Source organism: Scyliorhinus canicula, chromosome 1, assembly GCF_902713615.1.
Source record: "Scyliorhinus canicula chromosome 1, sScyCan1.1, whole genome shotgun sequence".
Lineage (NCBI taxonomy): Eukaryota > Metazoa > Chordata > Chondrichthyes > Carcharhiniformes > Scyliorhinidae > Scyliorhinus > Scyliorhinus canicula.
The window spans coordinates 112184394-112210458 of NC_052146.1; the positions used below are offsets into that span (position 1 = coordinate 112184394).

Here is a 26065-nt window from a genome sequence, read left to right on the forward strand (position 1 = left end):
AAAATAGTGGTGTTGGTTCTTGTAGGTGACCCACAAGCGCGCTGGCTGCAGCATTCCGAACCTGATCCGTTTTGCATGTAGCACCGCCTTCGTCCGGTTGTACCGGGCCCGCCGCTTTGCCACCTCCGCACTCCAGTCCTGGTACACCCTCACCGTCGAGTTCTCCCACTTGCTGCTCCTTTCCCTCTTGGCCCACTCCAGCACTCTCTCACGATCGCTGAGTCGCTGGAACCGCACCAGCACCGCCCTCGGGGGCTCATTTGCTCTTGGCTTCCTAGCCATGACCCTGTAGGCCTCTTCCAGCTCCAGGGGCGAAGGGACGGCCCCTGCCCCCATCAGGGAGCTCAGCATTTCTGCTACGTATCCCGGGAGGTCTGACCCCTCCAGGCCTTCTGCCAGGCCCAAGATCCTCAGGTTCTTCCGCCTCATTCGGGTATCCAGCTCCTCAAAACGGCTCTGCCATTTCAGGTGGAGTGCCTCGTGCACCTCTACCTTTCCCACGAGGACCGTGGCCTCCTCCTCCCTCGCAGTCATCTCCTGCTGCAGCTCCCGAATCGACGCCTCTTGGGTCGCCTGGGCTCCCATCAGCCTGGTGGTCGTCGCATTCATTGACTCCAGGAGCTCCACTTTCAGCTCCGTAAAGAAGCGCAGGAGAGCGGCCTGCTGCTCCTCCGCCCATTTCCTCCATTCCTCGGGTGTGCCACCGGCCGCCATTTTGGTCTTCTTCCCCCGCTTTTTTTGGGGAGCTGCTGTTGCTTTCTTTGCCACCCCACTCCGGGTACCGACCATAAAGTTGGTCTGGTTCTCCTCAGGGAGCCTTCCCCCACCGGGATTTGTCCTTCCAGCGCCGTTGGGGCCCTCCAGTCGGCCCGAAAACACCTTTGTAGCAGGAGCCGCCAAACGTGCGACTTAGCTAGTCATAGCCGCAACCGGAAGTCGACTGAATCAATTCTAATGAGAATTCAACGGATTGCGTTTGACACTCAGGAGGCTCAAGCTGCAGCCGCATAAACACGCTGCACCTCCCCTCCCCCACACAACACACAACATCCCAGTCAACAAGATGGCACTGGTAGCACTGGAGCATGCCCATAGGGGTGATGGGTCGGCTAGGGCCAGAGGGCACCTAGGGAAGTGTCCTGGGGGACATCCATATGACCCATGGCCCTGTTCACGGTGGGCAGTCAGCAGCTTGTGCAGCTGCATGGCTGCCTTGCCAGCTGTGGTAATCGTGTTCCATGTCTCTCCACGTGACCCTACTGCCCCCACTACTCACCCCAGCCCTGGCAGAACCCCCCCCCCCCCCCCCCCCCCCCGGCCAGGGGCATAACTGTCAGCAAACTGCGATGTTGGACACTTTCCGTACCCTCAGGAGCCATGGCGCCTGTTTCACGAGTTTTAAAAGCCGAAGTAAACCTCAGCGTTGGGAATCCAGCCCCGGAGAATACCGGGTCAGGCCCGCTAATGATATGCCAAAGGCGTTTACTGTATGTGCAGTCTGGAATTCTTGACATCGCTGTCGTGGCGATGAAGAATAGCAATTGGTGTGAAATTGGTGCCCACTGCAATTTTGGTGTCGGAACCGATTCTCCACCCAATCGCATTTCCCGATTCTGTCGTCAGCCGACGGAGAATAGAACAAAGAACAAAGAAAAGTACAGCACAGGAACAGGCCCTTCGGCCCTTCAAGCCTGCGCCGGCCATGCTGCCCATCTAAACTACAATCCTCTATACTTCCAGGGTCCGTATCCCTCTATTCCCATCCTATTCATGTATTTGTTAAGCTGCCCCTTAAACATCACTATCGTCCCTGCTTCCACCACCTCCTCTGGCAGCGAGTTCCAGGCACCTAGTACACTCTGTGTAAAAAACTTGCCTCGTACATCTCCTCTGAACCTTGCCCCTCACACCTTAAACCTATGCCCCCTAGTAATTGACCCCTCCACCCTGGAAAAAGCCTCTGACTATCCATTCTGTCTATGCCCCTCATAATTTTGTAGACCTCTATCAGGTTGCCCCTCAACCTCCTTTGTTCCAGTGAGAACAAACCAAGTTTATTCAGCCTCTCCTCATAGCTAATGCCCTCCACACCAGGCAACATCCTGGTAAATCTCTCCTGCACCTTCTTTAAAGCTTCCACATCCTTCTGGTAGTGTGGCGACCAGAATTGAACACTATACTCCAAGTGTGGCCTAACTAAGGTTCTATACAGCTGCAACATGACTTGCCAATTTTTATACTCAATGCCCTGGCCAATGAAGGCAAGCATGCCGAATGCCTTCTTGACTACCTTCTCCACCTGTGTTGCCCCTTTCAGTGACTTGTGGACCTGTACACCTAGATCTCTCCGACTGTCAATACTCCTGAGGGTTCCACCATATTCCCTACCTGCATTAGACCTTCCAAAATGCATTACCTCACATTTGTCCGGATTAAACTCCATCTGCCATCTGGCCGCTCAAGTATCCAAACGATCTAAATCCTGCTGTATCCTCTGAGAGTCGTCATCGCTATCCACAATTCCACCAACCTTTGTGTCATCCGCAAACTTACTAATCAAACCAGTTACATTTTCCTCCAAATCATGTATGTATACTACGAACAGCAAAGGTCCCAGCACTGATCCCTGCAGAATCTCACTATTGAAGGTTTATTTTATTACATCATGGGTGCGGGTATTGCTGGCTGGGGCCAGCATTTATTGCCCATCCCTAATTGCCGATGAGAAGGTAGTATGAGCTGCCTTCTTGAACCACTGCAGTCCAAGTGGTATAGGTGAACACACTGCTGTTACTGAGATGGAGTTTCAGTACTGTGCATTGTTTTGGTCCCTTACTATAACTGCACTAGAAGCTATTCAAAGAAGGTTCACTTGACTGATCTCTGGGATGGAAGAATTAAGTTCATCTTATTGAAGCATATAAGATCCTGAGGGGACTTGACAGGGTGGATTCTAAGAGGATATTTCCCCTTGTGGGGGATAGAGTTTAAAAATTAAGGGTCTCGCATTTAAGACTGGGGATTTTTTTTTCTCTCAGAGGTTTATTAGTCTATAGAATATTCTCCTCCTCTTCAAGTCTGAGCTAGATTTTTGACCAACAAGGGAGTCAAGGAAAATATAATTGAGGCAACAATCAAATAATCATTTATATTATCGGGATGGTAGAGCAAACTCAAGGGAACAATTGGCCAACTCTTGCTCCTAATTTTTGTGTCCTTGTGATCCAGGGCCTCCCCACGAAATCCCCTCAACTATCAGAAAAAACGGGCCATAACTTTATCAAAATGGCAATCAGTGTCGGATTGCCACTCCATACTCTATTAACCTGTGCCAAATTTCTACCATGCCTATCTCGTCCAACCTTCCTGACTCAGGCTGGACGAGATCCAGGATGTGCGGGGATCACCAGAGCCCAGCGTTGAAGTCTAAAAGAAGCAGAGTGAAGGAGGATACACCAACTTTTTCATGGCACTAGCTACCATAAAGCAGGTCCCATTGGAAATGACAGGCCACCATGTCTGCGTGGGTTTCACCCCCACAACCCAAAGATGTGCAGAGTAGGTGGATTGGCCATGCTAAATTGCACTTTGGTAGGAAAAATAAAAACACCGCCATCACTGTAGAAAGTAAGAAACAAAATGGGGAGTCGAGCAAAGGTATATATGTGCACAATTATTAAAAGGAAGAGCATCGTCGGTCAACAAAGCAATTGAAAAGAACATATATTTAAGGGGTAAAGAAATTAAAAGTAGTGAAATTATGTTTTAATTTTTTTTTGGGAGAACCCAATTTTTTTTTTCCAATTAAGGGACAATTTAGCGTGGCCAATCCACCTACCCTGCACATCTTTTTAATTTTTTTTAAAATTTAGAGTAGCCAATTACTTTTTTTTCCAATTAAGGGGCAATTTAGCGAGGCCAATGTACCTAACCAGCACATCTTTGGCTTGTGGGGGTGAAACCCATGCAGACACGGGAAGAATGTGCAAACTCCACACGGACAGTGACCCAGGGCCGGGATTCAAACCCGGGTCCTCAGCGCCGCAGTCCCGGTGCTAACCACTGCACCACTGGCCGCCCCTGCACATCCTTTTGGGTTGTGGGTGTGAAACCCACGCAGACACGAGAAGAATGTGCAAACTCCACACGGACAGTGACCCGGGGCCGGGATTGAACCCAGGTCCTCGGCGCAGTGAGGCAGCAGGGCTAACCACTGTGCCACCGTACTGCCCTATGTTTTAACTTGTGTAGGAATAGTCAGGCTATTTTTAGAGAATTTTGCACTGTTCTGGTTTCCATGCTATTAGTAAGAAGTAGAAGCACTGGAGAAAGTTATAAAAGAGAAGACCTCGAGAAACCTTTGGAGACTTTCAAAATTATGAATGAAATGGATTGGGTTGATGTGGAAAAAATATTTCCACTTGTGGGAGAATCCAAATCTAGAGGCCTTAATAGGTATGAATAAATCCAAGAGGGAAAGGGAAGAACTGAGGTTGTTTGGAACGGGAGGATGCCTATGTGGAGTATATATATATATATGTCAGCACGGACTAGCTGGGCCAAATGGCCTGTGTCTGTATTCTTAGTAATTATACTTCATAATTTTAAAATAGTAAATGCATTACTTTGCAGGTTAAATTAAAGAGCACACACAGGGCATGAAAGGCAATTGTGGAAGAATACACCTCCATGTGCAGTGATGGGATGTTGCAGCAGGATGGTCTCGCAACAGTTTTTACCTTCAGCTTCCAGGACAATGTTCCCCACCCTGCAGTGTTTGAGGAGGTATTCAATACTGTTCTGTCCATTAATCAGCAATGGAACATCTCCTGCAAAACAATGAAACACCTCTCATTAGCCAGTGGCTATTCCAAGCTGCCATTCTCTGACATATTCCACAGTTATGTCACCTTTTGCTTTGTAATATACATTGAATGTCTCTCCTGGGAAAGTCTGTTCCATTCCGGATGTGAATTGCTGGTAGGTGATGTGATTGTGAATTCTAAGGATGCAGTACTGCTTTCCGTTCACCATCACAAAGATGTATTCTGTGAAAAACAGAGTTCAGGATATTGGGAATCAACTCAATTTTGAGATAACAAAAAAGTTAAAGACCTGTATTTTAATGAATTCCCTGTAAATTGTCATGTTACTTAATCCTAATTTATCCTGTAGTACTGCACAGCAATATACAGTCTATCATCCACCTCAGTCGCACAAATACCAAAACGGCACCCCTTAATCTCCTTAGTTGTTTTCTCTGAATTATCTATCCACCACTTCTTGGGAGTATGCAGCACTAATTCACCAACTTCGGTCTGAAGTAATGAAATCAAAATTACTTGTTTCCAAATTGTTCACCTCCCATTCGTGTGCAGCCAATAACCAAACACAATGATCTCCAACACATTTTGTCCAGTGGTTCTGCTCATTGTCCAGTCGGCAATAGGGAAAATGTGGAATTCACTGGTGATGATCATCATCAAAAAAGGAAGGCAATGGAATTGGAGTGGTGCGGCTCCTGCTATATATCTGCAGCACTGATTTCCGCATGGACCTGAACACGAGTACCTTGTACAAGCAGACTTAAATCTCGTGCTGAAAGGGCTACGTCCTGACACCTTATATGTCTGACTACTAGAGGGGCTGGTTGAGCACACAGGGCTAAATAGCTGGTTTGTAATGCAGAACAATGCAGCAGCGTGGGTTTAATTCCCGTACTGGCCTCCCCGAACAGGTGCCGGAATGTGGTGACTAGGGGCTTTTCACAGTAACTTCATTGAAGCTTACTTGTGACAATAAGTGATTATTATTATTACTGTGGTTCCTACTCCTACTCATTAGTCACCATCGCTGGCTTTTAAAGCAGACCAAGCAGGCCAGCAGCACGGTTCGATTCCCGTACCAGCCTCCCCGGACAGGCGCCGGAATGTGGCGACTAGGGGCTTTTCACAGTAACTTCATTGAAACCTACTCGTGACAATAAGCGATTTTAATTTCAAGTGTCAGCAGGTACCCGTTCCTAGTGATATTTTCCTAGTGATATTTTAACAAAGATTCTCAGGTGCTGCCAGGTAAAGCTGGATAGAAGAGTTGGTGACATTTTTCTGCCAACCGCTTGTACGTTTATCCATATTAGCTGTTTACAGCCCCTATAGTTAGTGCTGTAGGTTCAGCATGCCTGTTCCCAGGGTAAATGATCAGTGAACTGCACTGAAGAACAACATAAACAGGGATACCTTCATTTTCATGCTGCAGTTGTTCCTCAGTGATGAGCTCATTTAACACCACACAGCTTTTATCCTCGTGCATCAGCTGAAGTACCAAGGGCCAGTCGTCGAAATGCTCATCCAGCTGCAGGACATATTTTGGCTTCGGCACATTGGGGCATAGAGAGTGTTTGAACACTATGGCATCCTGTGAACATAATTTACGAAGAGGTAAGTTGGAAAGTAACGTGGCTGTAAGGAGCTCGGTGGGAGGAATGACTCTGCCCTGGTTTTACGGGAGGCAAATCAGATTGCACTCTCAGGGAGTGTGAGCCGGGGGCGACAGCAGGTTGAAATGGCAGAGACTCTACCCAACACAGCTGGTGCACAACCAGCTGGCGAGCAAAAGCAGGAGATCGCCGGCGGCAGACTGGAAATCGGATTAGGTCTCCTGTTGTCCAGGGAAGTACAGAATGGGGGTAAAAGCTATTGTAATAATATAGGACAGAAAGATGGACGTACCAGGAGCAAGGAGGCGTCCCTCCTTCTGGCCAAGGATACCCCTCCTGCTTTGCACAGGTGTCAATGGGTCTATTTGAAGCGGATTTAAGGAAGTGTTACAGGGGCTGATGACCAGAGTGAATATGGGAATAGCTGTTTGGTGCTGTTTATTCCTACCCTGCGCTATTATTTCTTCCCTCTGGTCTCCTTGTGTGCCCGAACGAACGTTAAGATTCAGACATATCAGGAGAGTAGTGCGATTTATGCAATTAAATCCTTACTCTTATTTAACTGCCCCCGCTCGGTTTCCACCAGGCTGTGGGGAGTTAAACTCCGAGCCTGTGGAACTCCGGGAGCTCCGGTTTCCTCCCACACAATTCTGTAACGGCCAATACCCTGAAGCTTGCAACGGAATCAAATCCAATCCCTGGACTCCACAGATGTTAGGTGGACCAGCTTTCCACATACGTCTACAGACCCCGCTCATCTCCCTTTCAAGGTTAAAGAGTCAAGATTTTATTCTAAACTTTCCTGGTCATAAAAAGAGTCTCGGGATAAGTGTAGAAGAGAAATTGTTTTTTCAAACGAGCACAAGTTGCAGTGGATACACCATCGGGCCCTGCTGGCCAGAGAGGAGGAATGTCTGTAAGCTATTGGAGGGAATGTTGCAACATGGGTCCATTTCAGTCAGACCTGGCCGAATATCCGGCAGGTGCCTCTGGAGTTTGGTTGTGGGAATCTTCCAACAACAGCAAGTGATTCCAATGCAGCAGCTCCAACTGCCTCAGGATCTGATTCATTCTGCAGGCAGAGGTGCTCATGCCGCTGGTCCATGGACCCTTTATGGAAAATGGCTGAGGATAGTTCAACAGTAGTGAACTCGCCAACATTGAGGGCATTTAAAAGTTTATTGGATAAGCATATGGATGATAAGGGCATAGTGTAGGTTAGATGGCCTTTAGTTTTTTTTTCCATGTCGGTGCAACATCGAGGGCCGAAGGGCCTGTACTGCGCTGTATCGTTCTATGTTCTATGATAGGTTGTGGGTGGAAACAGAACACATTCAGCATCCATACACCATCCTGGAAGTGGCCCGTTTTAGCCAAAACCAAACTGCGCAGGTAAACTCTCCCAATACAACTGTTGAAATAACACCGTGCAAGAAAGGGATTTCTGATTTCAAAACCTCAATCAACGAATGCAGCATCAAACCCACCTCGGGGGTAACGGAGATAACTTTGGCTACGCCCTTATTTCCGAACTGCAATCTGTATGAGGCATTCTTGCGTACTGACAGTTTCGTTTTAAACACGTGTTTGTAGCTGCTGTGCTCTTTGTTCAATACCTGGCAAAATAAATCAGATAGACAGTAGTTTGGAGTGGCAGAATGTAATATGCACTTTCCAATCTTTGCTTCGAAATTTTAATTGAGCCGAGTGGACACACCTGAACCAATGTGTCATAGGCGGGAATCAGATATGCAAACATCTTGATTTTGTTCTTGATATATAATCGCCCCATTGGTTTGTACAATAAACAATAGGCCTCGCAGTCAGTGAAGTAGTTCCTGAGTTTTTCCACCACAGCGATGGGAGAGTGGGAGTGAAGCAGAATCCAGACGTGTGATCCGGTGTCAGCTTGAGGAACGAACAACTCGAGGTTTTCATCTCTGATTTGTGCAAGTCGAACTGGTGGGGAAATAACTAATTTGTAAATCGAGGTCAAAGAGAAACAGCAAAGTGACGCTCGGTAGCCTTTAAAAGGAATATAATTACTTTTTGTGGTTTGCAGCAGACTCTGATATCTCGCAGGCCAGGCCCTAATCAGAGCCCCGCATTCCTGCATAAAGTCCCAGAGTAGATGAAGGTGTCGTTGCCCTTTCGACATAGTGAGGTCCACAATCGCTCCAAGCTCCTCCAGCGCCAGATACTTATAAAGAAGCTGAAATATAAAGACTCCCAATAACTTCGTATCTTGAATATTATTTGAGAAAATATATTGACAGATGTTTGGTTTCTTCATTTTTAAAAATGCAATAGTTTATTTCCTATGGCATTTCCTTTCAGTCATTATCTTATTTTTTTTAACTAACAATTTTATTGAGGTATTTTTTGGCATTGTAAACAGTTACAGATTACAGAAATATGCAAACATCAATGGAAAACCAGCACTTCAACCAAACCATAGTGCACATACCCGCTCCTTTCCCATAGACACTACCCGCCTATTTATCCCTCCTACTCTACTCTGATCTCCCCCCCAGCCCCCCCTGCTGACGTTCACTCTCCCGTGAAGAAGTCGATGAATGGCTGCCACCTCCCAGTACCCCCTAAGCTTAGGGCATGCCCAAAACATGTGAACATGGTTCGCTGGTCCTCCCGTGCATCTAGCGCACTTGTCCTCTATCCCAAAGAATTTGTTCATCTGAGCCACTGTCATGTGGGCCCGGTGAACGACCTTAAACTGAATCAGGCTGAGCCTGGCACATGTTGCGGTTGAGTTTACCCTACTCAGGGCTTCCACCCATACCCTGTCCTACAACACCCCACCGAGTTCCTCCTCCCATTTGAGTTTCAGCTCCTCCGTCTGGGACTCTTCCCCCTTCATGAGCACCTTGTAAATATCCGAGACTCTACCCTCTCCTCCTCTCCTCCAGAGACTATTCTGTCCTGAATCCCTATTGGCGGGGGCGTGGGAAGGATGGGACCTGGCTGCGTACAAAGTCTCGCACCTGTAAGTACCTAAAGTAATTTCCTCTTTTCAGCCCAGCTTTCTCCTCCAACTTCCTCAAACTTGCAAAGTTCCCCTCCAGGAACATATCACCCACCCTCCTCACCCCCTCCCGCCGCCATGTTTGAAACGCCCCATCCATGTTCCCGGGGGCGAATCGATGGTTATCACAAATTGGAGCCCAGACCAACGCACCCACCTCCCCTACATGCTTCCTCCACTGGCCCCAAATCCGCAGGGCCGCCCCCACTGCCGGGCTGGTGGAGTACTTGGTCGGCGACCGCGATAGGGGAGCCGTGACCAGGGCTGCCAAACTGGTGCCCCTGCATGATGCCACCTCCACCCGCTCCCAGATAGACCCCGTACCCACCATCCATTTCCTTATCACGGCTATGTTAGCCGCCCAGTAGTAGTTGATCAGACTCGGCAATGCCAGCCCTCCCTCGCTGCGGCTCCTCTCAAGCATCTCCTTCTTCACCCGCGGGGATTTTCCCGCCCGACAAAGCTCATGATGATTTTGCCAGTCCTCTCGAAGAAGGACCGTGGGATAAAGATCGGGAGGCACTGGAAGATGAACAGGAATCTAGGGAGGATTGTCATCTTTACCGTCTGCACCCTCCCCGCAAGTGATAGCGGGAGTGCATCCCATCTCTGAAACTCCCTCTTCATTTGTTCCACCACTCTAGTCAAATTTAACTTGTGCAGCCTGCCCCAGTCTCGTGCCACCTGTATCCCCAAGTACCGGAAACTTTCCCCAACCAGCCTAAATGGCAGCTCCTTCAGCCTATTCTCCTGGCACCTTGCCTGCACTACAGACATCTCACTCTTTTTTTTTTAAATATAATTTTTATTGGAATTTTTTACAGAAAATATAAAACATAACGACAAACAATGAAATGCAACAAAATAACCCATAATAACCGTACCACCCCCAGACCGTATCGACGCATGTATCCCATCCCCCACCCCCCCAACCCAAATGAACAACAAAAGAACTTCAAAATAAATTTAAATTAAATAAACAAACATAGTCATCGTCTGCCCCCCCCCCACCTTTTCCCTCCCCCTTCCCCCCCCCCCCCCCCCCCCCCCCCCCCCCCCCCCCCCCGGGTTGCTGCTGCTACTGTCCCCGTACCCTATCGTTGAGCCAGAAAGTCGAGAAAAGGTTGCCACCGCCTAAAAAACCCATGTACCGACCCTCTCAGGGCGAATTTGACCTTCTCTAGCTTAATGAAACCCGCCATGTCATTGTTCCAGGTCTCCACGCTTGGGGGCCTCACATCCTTCCACTGCAGCAAGATCCTTCACCGGGCTACTAGGGACGCAAAGGCCAGCACACCGGCCTCTTTCGCCTCCTGCACTCCCGGCTCCACCCCAACCCCAAAAATCGCGAGTCCCCATCCTGGCTTGACCCTGGATCCCACCACCCTCGACACTGTCCTCGCCACCCCCTTCCAGAACTCCTCCAGCGCCGGGCATGCCCAGAACATATGGGCATGGTTCGCTGGACTCCCCGAGCACCTGACACACCTGTCTTCACCCCCAAAGAACCTACTCATCCTTGTCCCAGTCATGTGGGCCCGGTGCAGCACCTTGAATTGGATGAGGCTAAGCCGCGCACACGAGGAGGAAGAATTAACCCTCTCCAGTGCATCAGCCCATGTCCCGTCTTCGATCTGTTCCCCCAGTTCCCCCTCCCACTTAGTTTTCAGCTCCTCTACTGACGCCTCCTCCGCCTCCTGCATAACCTTGTAGATATCAGATATCTTCCCCTCTCCGACCCAGACCCCCGAAAGCACCCTGTCGCTCACCCCCCTCGCGGGAAGCGAAGGGAATCCCTCCACCTGCCGCCTAGCAAATGCCTTTACCTGCAGATACCTGAACATGTTCCCCGGGGGAGCCCAAATTTCTCCTCCAACTCCCCCAGGCTCGCAAACCTCCCATCAATAAACAGGTCTTTCAGCTTTCTGATGCCCGCTCTGTACCAACCCTGAAATCCCCCATCAATGTTCCCGGGGACGAACCTATGGTTCCCCCTTAACGGAGCCTCCATCGAGCCCCCCACTTCTCCCCTATGTCGCCTCCACTGCCCCCAAATCTTGAGGGTAGCCGCCACCACCGGACTCGTGGTATACCTCGTAGGAGGGATTGGCCACGGTGCCGTTACCAGGGCCCCCAGGCTTGTATCTCCACAGGACGCCCTCTCCATCCGTTTCCATGCTGCCCCCTCCCCCTCCATTACCCACTTCCGCACCATCGACACATTGGCCGCCCAATAATACCCTGAGAGATTGGGTAACGCCAGCCCCCCCCCCATCTCTACCCCGCTCCAAGAAGACCCTCTTCACCCTCGGGGTCCCATGCGCCCAAACAAAGCTCATGATGCTGCTCGTAACCCTTCTAAAAAAGGCCCTAGGGATAAAGATGGGCAAACACTGAAAAAGGAACAAGAACCTCGGGAGAACCGTCATTTTGACGGACTGCCCCCTACCCGCCAACGATAGTGGCACCATGTCCCACCTTTTAAATTCCTCTTCCACCTGCTCCACCAGCCTGGTAAAATTAAGCTTATGGACAGTCCCCCAACTCCTGGCCACCTGCACCCCCAGGTATCTGAAACTCTTCACTGCCCTCTTAAATGGGAGTCTCCCAATTCTCTCCTCCTGATCACCTGGGTGTACTACAAATACCTCACTCTTGCCTAAATTTAACTTATAGCCCGAGAAGCCCCCAAATTCCGCGAACAGCTCCATCACCCCCGGCATTCCCCCTTCTGGATCCGCCACATACAACAGCAGGTCGTCCGCATACAGCGATACACGATGTTCCTCCCCACCCTGCACCAGACCCCTCCATCTCCCTGACTCCCTCAACGCCATAGCCAAAGGTTCAATCGCCAGTGCAAAGAGCAAGGGGGACAGGGGGCACCCCTGCCTGGTCCCACGGTAGAGCCTAAAGTACTCCGATCTCCTTCCATTTGTAACTACACTCGCCATCGGAGCCGCGTAGAGCAGCCTCACCCATTTGATGAATCTCTCCCCGAATCCGAACCGCTCCAGCACCTCCCACAGGTACCCCCACTCAACTCTATCAAACGCTTTCTCCGCATCCAGCGCCACCACTATCTCCGCCTCCCCCTCCACTGCCGGCATCATAATAACATTTAGCAGTCTCCGCACATTCGTGTTGAGCTGCCGTCCCTTGGCAAATCTTGTCTGATCCTCATGTATCACCCCTGGCACACAGTCCTCTATCCTGGTGGCCAGGATCTTCACCAGCAACTTAGCGTCAACATTGAGGAGCGAGATAGGCCTGTATGATCCACACTGCAAGGGGTCCTTATCCCGCTTTAGGATCAGAGAGATCAGTGCCCGCAACATCATCGGGGGCAAAGCCCCCCCCCCTCCCATGCCTCATTGAAGGCTCGCACCAACAGGGGGCCCACCAGATCCTCATACTTTTTATAAAATTCCACCGGGAACCCGTCCGGCCCCGGCGCCTTACCTGACTGCATTTGTCCAATCCCCCTGACTAGTTCCTCCACCTCTATCGGCGCCCCCAGCCCCTCTACCAGCTCCTCTTGAACCCTTGGGAACCGTAGCCTGTTCATGAAGCTCTCCATCCCCCATCTCCCCATCGGAGGTTCTGACCGGTACAGTTCCTCGTAGAAGTCCCTAAAGACCCCATTTACTTCTGTCCCCTTCTGCACTACATTCCCACCCCTATCCGTCACTCCACCAATTTCCCTAGCCGCATCTCGCCTGCGGAGCTGATGCGCCAACATCCTGCTCGCCTTCTCCCCATACTCATATACCGTGCCCTGCGACCTCCTCCACTGTGTCTCCGCCTTTCTGGTGGTCAACAAGTCAAATTTGGCCTGCAAACTGCGCCGTTCCCCCAGCAACCCCTTCTCCGGTGCCTCCGCGTATCTCCTGTCCACATCCAGGAGCTCTCCCACCAGTCTCTCCCTCTCCTTCCTCTCCCTACTTTCCCTATGGGCCCGAATGGAGATCAGCTCTTCCCGGATCACTGCTTTCAGAGCCTCCCAGACCATCCCCACCCGGACCTCCCCAGTATCATTGGTATCAAGATACCCCTCAATACTTCCCCGGACCCTCCTACACACCTCCTCATCAGCCAGCAGCCCCACATCCAGGCGCCAGAGCGGGCGCTGGTCCCGCGCCTCCCCCATCTCCAGATCAACCCAGTGCGGAGCATGGTCTGAGATCGCTATGGCCGAATACTCTGCATCCTGCACCTTCGGGATCAATCCCCTGCTCAGGATGAAAAAATCTATTCGGGAATAGACCCTAGGGACATGGGAGAAAAAGGAATACTCCCGCGCTCTCGGCCTCCCAAACCTCCAGGGATCCACCCCTCCCATCTGGTCCATAAACCCCCTCAGCACTCTGGCCCGCCGCCGGTCTCCTACCCATCCTTGAACTGGACCGGTCCGGTGTGGGATCCAGCACTGAGCACTGTGTTAAAGTCTCCCCCCATGATCAGGCCCCCTGCCTCCAGGTCCGGAATGCGGCCCAACAAGCGCCTCATGAAGCCGGCATCATCCCAATTCGGGGCATATACATTAACCAGCACCACCTTCTCTCCCTGCAGCCTACCCTTCACCATAATATATCTGCCCTCCTTGTCCGACACCACCTCAGACGCCTCGAACGCCACCCTCTTCCCCACCAGGATCGCCACCCCCCGGTTCTTCGCGTCCAATCCTGAGTGAAAAACCTGCCCCACCCACCCTTTCCTCAGACGAACGTGGTCCGCCACCTTCAAGTGGGTCTCCTGGAGCATAGCCTTCAGCCCCTTCAGATGAGAAAATACCCTGGTTCTCTTAACCGGCCCATTCAGCCCCCTCACGTTCCAGGTAATCAGCCGAATCAGAGAGCAACCTGCCCCTCTCCCCCGCCGGCTAGCCATAGCTTATCGGCTGCTCACCCCAGGCCAGCTCGCCCCGCCTGACCCGTTCCCCATGGCGATAACGCCTCTCCTCTACCCCCCCGGCCCACGCCAGCTCCTTCCTGGCCATTCCAGCAGCAACCCGGTATCCCCCCCCCCCCCCACCCCCCCAGGCTAGGACCCCACCTAGCCGCGACGCACCATCCATGGTACTTCCGTGAGTGAGCTGACTTCTGCTGACCCGGCAGCTCCTGCCAAAACCCATCTCCTCCCGGCATGGGGTCATCCCCCTCTTGCCACACCTCCTTGGCACCGCTTCAGCGCGGGAAAGAAAACCAGTAGAGGCCACGCCCCCACCTCCAGCTCCGCCCCCCCCTGCCCCGCAGCGCGGACAACCAGAGGAAAGCCCGCGCTTTCACACTGCCACACCCCACCCTTCTGACACAGCTCCTCAAAATCCAGTTTCACCCCAACCCCCGGCCCCGTACAGAAGAGAACATATAAAGCACATACCCCCAACGTTCCCCACATACCCCACACCCATACCCAACAGACAAACCCACCCGGAAACAGAGCAAAAAGAAAAGCAGCATAAAAAAAACACGTGTCAAAATTGAAGAACAGCAACAGCGAAAACAGCAACGGCCATAGTATGTCCCCAGATCCTAGTTCGAGTCCAGTTTCTCCACCTGTACAAAGGCCCACGCCTCCTCCGGGGACTCGAAGTAGTGGTGCCGGTCCTTATATGTCACCCACAGACGCGCAGGCTGCAGCATTCCAAATCTGACCTGCTTGGCATGCAGCACCGCCTTCGTCCGGTTGAACCCGGCCCTCCGCTTTGCCACCTCCGCACTCCAGTCCTGGTAGATTCGTACTACCGAATTCTCCCACTTGCTGCTCCTCTCTTTCTTGGCCCAGCGCAGCACACACTCCCGGTCACTAAATCGATGGAACCGCACCAGCACCGCCCGCGGGGGTTCATTTGCCTTAGGCCTCCTGGCCAGCACTCTGTGAGCTCCCTCAAGCTCCAGGGGCAAATGGAAGGACCCCGCTCCCATCAATGAGCTCAACATCGTGGTCACGTACCACGGGAGATCCGACCCCTCCAGCCCCTCCGCCAGGCCCAGGATCCTCAAATTCTTTCGCCTCGTGCGAACGTCCAGCTCCTCCAAGCGTTCTTGCCACTTTTTGTGAAGTGCCTCGTGCAACTCCACTTTCCCCACGAGGACCACGGCCTCCTCCTCCCGCTCAGCGGCCTGCTGCTGCAACTCCTGGATAGACACCTCCTGGGCCGCCTGAGCTCCAAACAGCTTGTTGGTAGTCGCATTCAGTGAGTCCAGCAACTCAGCCTTCAGCTCCGCAAAACAGCGCAGAAGAGCAGCTTGCTGCTCCTGCGCCCACTTCCATCAGTCCTCAGGTGTTCCGCCGGCCGCCATTTTGTCCTTCTTCCCCCGCTTTTCTTGTGGAGCTGCTGCAGCCTTTTCCTTTGCCCCACCCCGGGTGAGCACCATAAATTATGGGGAATGCTCCTCTAGACACCTTCCCCCACCGGGATTCGTCGAGACAGCGCCGTTTGGGGCCCTCAAATCGGCCCAAAAGTCCTTAAGTAGCGGGAGCTGCGGTGCGGCTTAGCCGCAACTGCAAAGCCGGTTTTCTGACCGCTCCACTCCTAGTCCAGGCCATCCACCGGTGGAGAATCTGAGAAGGAGTGTTCCCACATGGGGAAAATTCCAAACAGCACCACTACGAGCCCTTAAAAGAGCCCCAAAGTCCGAAAATAGTGGGAGCCACTGAACATGCGGCTTAGCTCCGCATCACCGCTACCGGAAGTCCGTCTCCGCTTCTTCAATGGCCTTGGTGAGATCTTTTCACAGTTCTTCCCTCTGCTGCTAGAATTCAGCTTTCATAAAGGCCCTCAGGTCAGCTTGAGACCTATAAGCTGGCCCTACCCCCGCTAGCATGCTTGCAGAGGCTTTTGTTTGTTGCTGTTCAGACAAATCTTGCACTGTTTCTGAGGGTCTGATAACCAAGAAACATCCTATTCCTGGGGGAAAATACTCCTTGAACATTCACCCACGCCTTTTCATCGAAATTCCAACCCATGCTGCCCAAAAAAGAGCTCTTTTCTGCAACCTTAGGCAGGAGCTGCCTCTGTGTGCTCACTCACTTCATGATGCACACCGGAAGTCCAAACATCTCACTCTTGACCATATTTAATTTGTACCCTGCGTACTGGCCAAACTTCCTCAATGTTTCCAGTATATTTTCCATCCCGGCCAGTGGGTCTGACACGTGGGTCATCCGCATAGAGAGAGGCCCTGTGCTCTACCCTCCCCCCCCCCCCCCCCCCCCCCCCGTCATTCCCTTCCACCCCTTTGCAGCTCTCAGCACAATCGCCAACGGTTCTATGGCCAGCGCGAACAGCAATGGGGAGAGTGGGCATCCCTATCTAGTCCCACGATGAAGTCTGAAGTAGTCCGACATTATCCTGTTCATCCTTACACTAGCTTTTGGGCCCTGGTACAATAGTCTGACCCAGTTAACCAGTCCCTCCCCGAACCCAAACCGTCCGAGTACCTCCGACAGATAGTCCCACTCCACCCAGTCGAAGTCCTTCTCAGCGTCCATTGCCACCACTACCTCCACCTCCTTGCCCGTCGGAGGCATCATAATCACATTAAGCAATCTTCTCACATTGGCTGTCAGCTGCCTGCCTTTAATAAACCCTGTCTGATCGTCCCCAATCACCTCCTGTACGCAGTCCTCAATTCTAATCGCCAGGACCTTGGCCAGGAGCTTGGCGTCCACATTAATCAGGGAGATTGGCCTGTATGACCCGCAGGATTCTGGATCCTTGTCCCGCTTTAATATCAGCGAGACAGGGCAGCACGGTGGCGCAGTGGGTTAGCCCTGCTGCCTCATGGCGCCGAGGTCCCAGGTTCGATCCCGGCCCTGGGTCACTGTCTGTGTGGAGTTTGCATCTTCTTCCCATGTTTGCGTGGGTTTCGCCCCCACAACCCAGGCTAGGTAGATTGCCCACGATAAATTGCCCCTTAATTGGAAAAAATGAATTGGGTATTCTAAATTTATTAAAATAAAATAAAAATATCAGCGAGATGGTGGCTTGCGACATCGTCGGCAGCAGGGTCCCTCTGTCCCTCGCCTCATTAAAAACCCTGGTCAGGACCGGTCCCACTATCTCCGAGAACTTTTTGTAAAACTCTACTGGGTATCCATCCGGCCCCAGGGCTTTCCCCGACTGCATGGCCTTTAGGCCCCCCAATACCTCCTCCACTCTAATCGGGGCCCCCAGCTCATCCACTCACCCCCCCCCCCCCCACCTACTTTTGGGAAGGTTAGTCCGTCCAGGAACCTTTTAATCTCCTCCGGCTCCTCCAGGGGTTCTGAAGTGTAAAGCTTACTATAAAAGTCCCGGAATACCTTATTCAGTCCTGCCGGGTCCTCCACTCTGCTCCCCTTCCCATCCACCACTCTACTTATTTCCCTGGCAGCCTCCCTCTTCCTGAGTTGCTGCGCTAACAATCTGCTGGCCTTCTCCCCATGCTCACACACCACTCCCCTCGCCTTCCTAAGTTGTTCCACAGCCCTACTCGTGGATAGCAATCCCAGTTCCGCCTGCAGTCTCTGTCTTTCCCTGAGTAGGTCCTCCCCCGGGGACCCCGCATGCTCCTCGTCTATCCAGTGGATCTCCTTAACCAATCTGTCCATTTCTGCTCTGTCCGCCCTATCCCTGTGAGCCCGAATTGAGATCAGCTCCTCCCTCACTACTGCCTTCCACAGGATCGCTGCTGAACCCTCCCCGATATCGTTCACCTGCAAGTAATTTTGCATACACTTCCGTAGTCTCTCACATATCCCCTCCTCCGACAACAATCCTGTGTCTAACCTCCATTGCGGGCGTTGGTAATTCGACCCCCCGACCTGCAGGTCCACCCAATATGGGGCATGGTCCGAAATAGTGATTGCCGAGTATTCCGTATTCTTTACCTCCCCTACACAGTCCCTGCTCAAGATAAAGAAATCAATCCCAGAGTATACTTTATGAACATGCGAGTAGAACGAAAAGCCCCGTCCCGTCGGCCGTCTGGCTCTCCATGGGTCCACTGCCCCCATTTGCTCCATGAACCCTTTCAGATCCCTTGCCATTGCTGGGAGCCTACCCGTTCTGGGACATGACTGGTCCAGCCCCGGGTCAAGGACCGTATTAAAGTCCCCCCCCCATTGTCAACTTACTTGAGTCTAGGTCCGGGATATTCCCCAGCACTCTTTTAATAAAGTCAGCATCATCCCAATTCGGAGCATATATGTTCACCAGCACCACTCTCCTCCCCTCCAGTCTGCCCCTTACCATAAGGAATCTGCCCCCGCCATCTGCAATTACGCCCTCCACCTCAAATTGAACCCGCTTATTGATCATAATTCTGCCCCCCTAGACTTAGAGTCCAACCCAAGTGGAAGACCTGGCTGATCCAGCCCTTCCTTAGCCTAGTCTGGTCAGATACTTTCAAATGCGTCTCCTACAACATAATTACATCCGCCTTTAGAGCCCGTAAGTGCGCGAACACACGTGTCCTTTTGACTGGCCCATTTAGTCCTCTGACATTCCAGGTGATCAGCCTGGTTGGGGGGCACAACCCCCCCCCCCCCCCCCCCCCCACGCCGGTCATCCATAACCCTTCTTGGGCCCACCCCCGGCCCATGCGCTGCGCCGCTCTTGGCTCGCCTCTTGGCCGCCTCCACCCCCGACCTCCTCTCCATAATCTACTTCAGACCCCTCCCACATCAGCAGAATAACTTCCCCCCCCCCCTTCCCCCCCTAGCAACATCTCCCGATAACCCCACCCCTGCCATCTACTGGCTGTATTCACACCCCCCACCTGACTCCCTTGACTAGAAAATCTGCTAGCCCGGTGACTCATCCCTCCGGCACCCATTTGTCTCACTCCCATTGTTTCCCCGACCTCATCTCCCCACTCCCCAGCACACCATCCCCCAATCCGACCCACTGGAGCAGTCTCACTAAAATGGGAAAGATCAAACAAAATGGACAGTCATGATCTTATTGAATGGCGGAGCAGGCTCAATGGCTTCCTCCTGCTCCTAATTCTTATGATCTTAACCAAAGATTTTAAGACAAATAGATTCTGATAATTTAAACAACTTTTGCCTGCTCTGTACAAAGGTCTTCTCCAACACAAAAACATGGTGTGAGGAAATAACCAAGCTGGCTGTGAATTTACACTGTGCAAGGTTGTTATGGGCCAGGGTTGAGAGAACCCCAAAGTACATCATGGAGTTCACCTGACCCACAACTTTTAATAGATTGTGGTTATGGGGACCACAAGGGCCCACTTTACAGGTGTGATTCAACAGAGAGCTAAAGTACTTTTAAAACAAAACCATATTTATTTATGAATCCAGTTAACACTTTATAAACCCACAGTAAACATCTCAACATCTATCAACACCAATAATCTCCACAGATACAATATTCTATAAATAACCCTTCATAACTTTCCTAACGACATCTATATATTAAACCCTTTTCAAAGAAAGACAGCAGGTTTAAATTCTCTACAGAAACGGGTATTACTTTGAAATCCTCAAATTTGCTAAAGACAGTCTGTAGCTTGTAGAGAGAGATCATTATGCAGCTGCTTGCTTTGCTTGCAGCTATCCAGCTCTGAAAACAAAACTAAAACACACTGTAGCTGCCTGCTGGAAAACGAAAGTGAAAGATAGCCAGCCCAGCTCCACCCACACTCTGACATCACTGCAGCTATTTGATAAACACCCATTTCTTAAAGGTGCTCTCACATGGCAAGGTGAACAGAGGGCAAATTGCTCAAGCTCATCAGTGCAGGGTGGAAATTGTGTACGTGGCTGGGATCACGACCACAGTCACACTGCTGGAATGGAAATACATTCTTGGTGCAGACAGATGTTTATTCATTTGGTTTTGATTTTTTTCTCCAAAAAACATACTTTTTTTTAATATAAATTTAGATTACCCAATTATTTTTTCCAATTAAGGGGCAATTTAGAGTGGCCAATCCACCTACTCTGCACATTTTTTTTTGGGTTGTGGGGGCGAAACCCACACAGACACGGGGAGAATGTGCAAACTCCACACGGACAGTGACCCAGAGCCGGGATCGAACCTGGGACCTCAGCGCCGTGAGGCGGTTGTGCTAACCACTAGGCCACCGTGCTGCCCCAAAAAACATACTTTATAATAATAATCTTTATTATTGTCACAAGTAAGCTTACATTAACACTGCAATGAAGTTACTGTGAAAAGCCCCTAGTTGCCACATTCCGGCGCCTGTTTGGGTACGCAGAGGGAGAATTCAGAATGTCCAATTCACCTGACAGAAAGTCTTTTGGGACTTGTGGGAGGAAACTGGAGCACCCGGAGGAAACCTGCGCAGACACGGGAAGAACGTGCAGATTCTGCACAGACAGTGACCTAAGCCGGGAATCGAACCTGGTGCTGTGAAACAACAGTCTACCCACTGTGCTACCATGCCACCCATTCATAAAAATATTTAAAGTCAACTTTGAACTTATATAAAATGCAGATCAGGTCAGTTTCTTTCAACAAATGCCCAAGAACGTATCTACTTCCTATGAAAGTTAAAGAAATTTGGCATGTCTGCATCGACTCACAAACTTCTACAGATATGCGATAGAGAACATCCTATCCGGCTGCATCACAGCTTGGTATGGCAACTACTCGGTCCAAGATTGCAAGAAACTGCAGAGTGTGGTGAACTCAGCCGAACGCATCAGACAAGCTTGACACCACCACATTGATTCTGTATACACCTCCTGCTGCCTCAGGAAGGCACACAGCATTATCAGAGACCCCTCCCACCCAGGCATTGCCTTCTTCCAGATCCTTCCATCAGGCCGAAGGTACAGAAGTCTGAAGACTCACACATCCAGACATAGGAATAACTTCTTCCCCACAGCTACAAGACTCCTCAATGACTCCTCCTCGGACCCTCCCCCATCTGTTCCCTGTAAGAACACTACTCACGACACCCTGTGCTGCTCTTGCTCCTGTATTTGCTTTGTTTGTCCCCTTGTTCCGCTCTGTAACCAATCACAAAGAACAAAAGAACAAAGAAAAGTACAGCACAGGAACAGGCCTTTCGGCCCTCCAAGCCCATGCCGATCATGTTACCCATCTAAACTAAAATCTTCTACACTTCCTGGGTCCGTCCCATCCTATTCATGTATTTGTCAAGATGCCCCTTAAATGTCACTATCGTCCCTGCATCCTCCACCAGCTCCTCCGGCAGCAAGTTCCAGGTACCCAGTACCCTCTGTGTAAAAAACTTGCCTCATACATCTCCTCTATACCTTTCCCCTTGCACCTTAAACCTATGCCCCCTAGTAATTGACTCCTCTACCCTGGGAAAAATCCTCTGACTATCCATTCTGTCTATGCCCTCATAATTTTGTAGACCTCTGTCAGGTCACCCCTCAACCTCCGTTGTTCCAATGAGAACAAACCGAGTTTATTCAACTGCTCCTCATAGTTAATGCCCTCCATATCAGGCAACTTCCTGGCAAATCTCTTCTTCTTCCTCTCTAAAGCCTCCACATCCTTCTGGTAGCGTGGCGACCATAATTGAACGCTATACTCCAAGTGTGGCCTAACTGAGGTTCTACACAGCTGCAACATGACTTGCCAATTCTTATACTCAATGCCCCAGCCAATGAAGGCAAGCATGCCGTATGCCTTCTTGACTACCTTCTCCACCTGTGTTGCCTCTTTCAGTGACCTGTGGACCTGTACACCTAGATCTCTCTGACTATCAATACTCTTGAGGGTTCTACCATTCACTGTATATTCCCTACCTGCATTAGACCTTCCAAAATGCATTCCCTCACATTTGTCCGGATTAAACTCCATCTGCCACCTCTCCGCCCAAGTCTCCAAATGATCTAAATCCTGCTGTATCCTCTGACAGTCCTCACCACTGTTTGTCGATGTACCATTTGTCAATGTTCTCTGTTGATTACTCTTTTGTCTACTATGTACGCACTGTATATGTTCCCTCAACCGCAGAAAAATACTTTTCATTGTACTTCGGTACATGTGACAATCAAATCAAATCAAATCAAATGTGGAATTCTGAGGAGCCTCACACACTTACAATTGCAGCTTTAATTTGCAGTATTAATTTAATTTCATTTCAGAACATAACAGCAGAGAGATTTTACATGGTTTGCAATATCAAAGTGGGAGGGCTTACAGACACCACTTTTTCCTCGTATCTGTCAGCTGCCTTAACCTTTAGTGAATTCCTCAGCACATAGTCCTGGACTTCAGAATCTCATAGTCTGCAATACTTGGCACCAACAGTTATTTGAACTGGAAGATCAGCAAGTTCTGGATAGATCAAAGAGTGTCCTTCACTGAGCTCCCCCAGTTAATGTTTATCTCAGTGTCCATCCCTGGCAACACCCTGGAGAGCACTGCATTCTGCAATACATAACTAGCTGCTCGGCTTCACAACCTTTTTTCCTGGAATTTAATTTTCCAGTTCCCAGTTTGATACGAGGTCAGATTACTGACTTAATTCTATGTTTACAAACCAAGGTTAATGCTCTACAGCACTTGTTCAACGTTTAAAGAAATCCTCCCTTCTAGCTCTGGATCCTATTCCTCACATATTTTCCCTAAAGCTGCCAAGGCTTCTCTGCCCAGGCCTAGCATTAAGATTCTGTGCTGGATGCAATGACCACCTCTAAATCCATTTTCACATTTAAACATGGACCTGGCTGGCCTTAGTTGGGTGCCCTTGGCAGGACAAGTACAGGAAGCCAGCGGATGTGACTCCTGCTCCATTTCAACTGACCACCCATTCTGTTTCTGTCTGTCGGGTGGGGGAATTATGAATCCCTCCATCACACCAGATTATAAAGTAATCAATTAAAACACAAGGCTGAGTGTTGTATCAACGATTGGATTTTCAGTTGTGCCATCTTTAAGGTCTGATTGAAAGATGATTACCTTCTGTTCCTTGTCACTAAGCAGCTGCTGTAACTTTCTGAATAAAACAGTTTTCAGGTGTGTTTTCTGACCTGGACAGTTCTCTACCAAGAAAAGTGCAAGGTTGTGCTCTAGCTCAGTAGGATTGATGTCCATTCCTGTAATAGGAAGAGATGATGTTAAGCTCATTGGATACTTTGTCAATTTTGAGACACTTTAAAGGCATGTTTTAGTTCTGTCCCTATTTTGGCAGCTATTATGGTCTGTGCAGTCATTAGTAAATCTTGAGGGGGCAGCACGATGGCGCAGTGGTTAGCACTACTGCCTCATGGCGCCGAGGACCCGGGTTCGATCCCAGCCCTGGGTCACTGTCCGCGTGGAGTTTGCATATTCTCCCCATGTCTGCCTGGGTCTCGTCCCCACAACCCAAAGATGTGCAGGGTAGGTGGATTGGCCACGATAAATTGCCCCTTATTGGGAAAAAGAGAATTGGGTACTCTAATTTATTTTTTAAAATAGTAAATCTTGAGTCCGTTACGTGTTAAAGTTGGAACGTAGACAAAGCAATCTGACTCCTGATTGTACTGAGAAATAGAATGGGAAACCCCAGGGTCTGAGAGTTTCAAACATGACTTGTAGATCCCTAACTTCAGGGTATAGGGGATCTGGGTTCAAAGCTTGATATTTCCTTTTGCACACAGCCTTGTAAATAACATCAGAATATTCTGGGGGGGAAACCCAGCTCATGATTGAGTATCTCTGAACAAGTGCCAAGCAAGCCAACTCCACACATCTACAATCAATTTGAGTGATGAGCATTCAGTTTGCTATACACTGCGTAAATGTTCACTGGTTTAAAAATCTGTCTGGTCTGGTGGTATGGTTAAATTGCGACACAGATTGTGAAAGACCAAAGGATTAACCAGTGCCAGAAAAATGGGCAGAATAATGTAAAATACATATCAAGGGGCTGGTTTAGCTCACAGGGCTAAATCGCTGGCTTTTAAAGCAGACCAAGCAGGCCAGCAGCACGGTCATATTTAATGTCATATTTCAAGATCTGACAGACTAACCTGAGCAAGATGGATATTTGGGCAGGAGCAGGAGCAGCTGTGTGTCAGCGCTAGATGTGTGCACATTGAAGGGAGGCCCGGCCAGATTCACCTGGCCCAGTGACACCTGTCCCAGAAAATTCTCAAACTCCTTCACATTTATTTCTTTTACAGTTGGAGCTTCATTGCATCGATTGTAAATCAGTCTAAGACCACCACACACCATGGTTGCTACATGTTGGTGTCTATAAGAGAAATGAGTGCACATATAAATCAACCGCACTGAATTAGTTACATAAACTTACAATCCATTTTAATTGACGAAAGCAATTTTTGTATTTAGTATTTAATAATTTGTAATCGTGATTGTTATGGACCTCCTCTGGCATTGCTCATTACAAGTTACAGATTACATAATAGAGTGAAGTCATTAAGTATTTTTGATTGATTGGCTGAGTTTGTCAATAATCAAACATGATATTTTGAACCAGTAAAGAGCATATTTTAATATTGTTAGAGATTTATGAGAAAGGTACCATGTCCTGCACCATGTAGGGCTGCGCCTGGTTTAGGTGATAGGAAATAGAGGCTCTGGACTCTTAAAATGAATGCTGGCCAATTAGACTCATACCACAGCTCAGAACCCAGGCTTTCATAAAAGTTTCAGATGCTGTATTATTGGTGTTTGTGTGGTTGAGGGGAAATTCAATATTTTAAAGTTCTGTGAAGAAGTGTATCGAGTAGGCGGCGTGGTGGCACAGTAGTTAGCACTGCTGCCTCCACAGCTCTGAGGACCTGTGTTCGATCCCAGCCCCAGGTCACTGTCGGTGTAGAATTTGCACATTCTCCCCGTGTTTGCGTGGGTCTCACCCCCACAACCCAAAGATGTGCAGGGTACGTGGATTGGCTAGACTAAATTACCCCTTAATTGTAAAAAAAATAATTGGGTACTTTGAATTTTAAAAAAGAGGTGTGTCAAGTACGGGAGCAAAATACTGTGTATGCTGGAAATCTGAATTAAAGAACATAAATGTTGGAAATACTCAGCAGGTCTGACATCATCTGTGGAAAGAGAAACAGAGTTAACATTTCATCTTCATGATATTCTGATTAAAAGTCCATGATCTGAAGCATTAAATCTGTTCCTCTCTCCACAGACGCTCGCAGATCATCTGAGTATTTCCAGCATTTTATCTTTTTATGTTGAATGCATGAGATAGAATATGTAAGTTATTCATTTAAAAAAATAAATTTAGAGTACCCAATTATTTTTTTTTCCAATTAAGGGGCAATTTAGTGTGGCCAATCCACCTAACCTGCACATCTTTGGGTTGTGGGGGTGAGACCCACGCAGGCACGGGGTTTACTCCACACAGACATTGACCCGGGTCTGGGGTCGAACCTGGGTCTTCAGTGCCTTGAGGCAGCAGTGCTAACCACTGCGCCGCTGTACTGCCCTGTAAGTTGTTCTGATTGTAATTTTAATTGTTAAGATAGGAGCAGGAGCCTAATTGTTAAAAACAAATGTTTGCTACATTTTATTTCTACCCTGGAATCTTACAGCACAAAAGGAAGCCTTTGTGCCTATGCTTTTGTGAGCTGTTTAAATATTTATTCAGTTAATCCCATTGTCC

General features: G+C 49.7%; 1 protein-coding gene across 3 annotated transcripts in view; it reads right to left on the minus strand.

Moving 5' to 3' along the window:
• LOC119966370 overlaps positions 1–26065 on the minus strand; it is an 80973-nt gene that overhangs the window by 10198 nt on the left and 44710 nt on the right. For all 3 annotated transcript variants that reach the window (XM_038797933.1, XM_038797917.1, XM_038797925.1), the window contains 8 exons: positions 24453–24676; positions 23401–23537; positions 8486–8651; positions 8157–8398; positions 7927–8055; positions 6240–6417; positions 4911–5048; positions 4740–4829 (listed from right to left, as the gene is read on the minus strand). In XM_038797933.1, the coding sequence (XP_038653861.1) occupies positions 4740–4829; positions 4911–5048; positions 6240–6417; positions 7927–8055; positions 8157–8398; positions 8486–8651; positions 23401–23537; positions 24453–24676 (1304 nt within the window). The remainder of the gene's footprint in view (positions 1–4739; positions 4830–4910; positions 5049–6239; positions 6418–7926; positions 8056–8156; positions 8399–8485; positions 8652–23400; positions 23538–24452; positions 24677–26065) is intronic.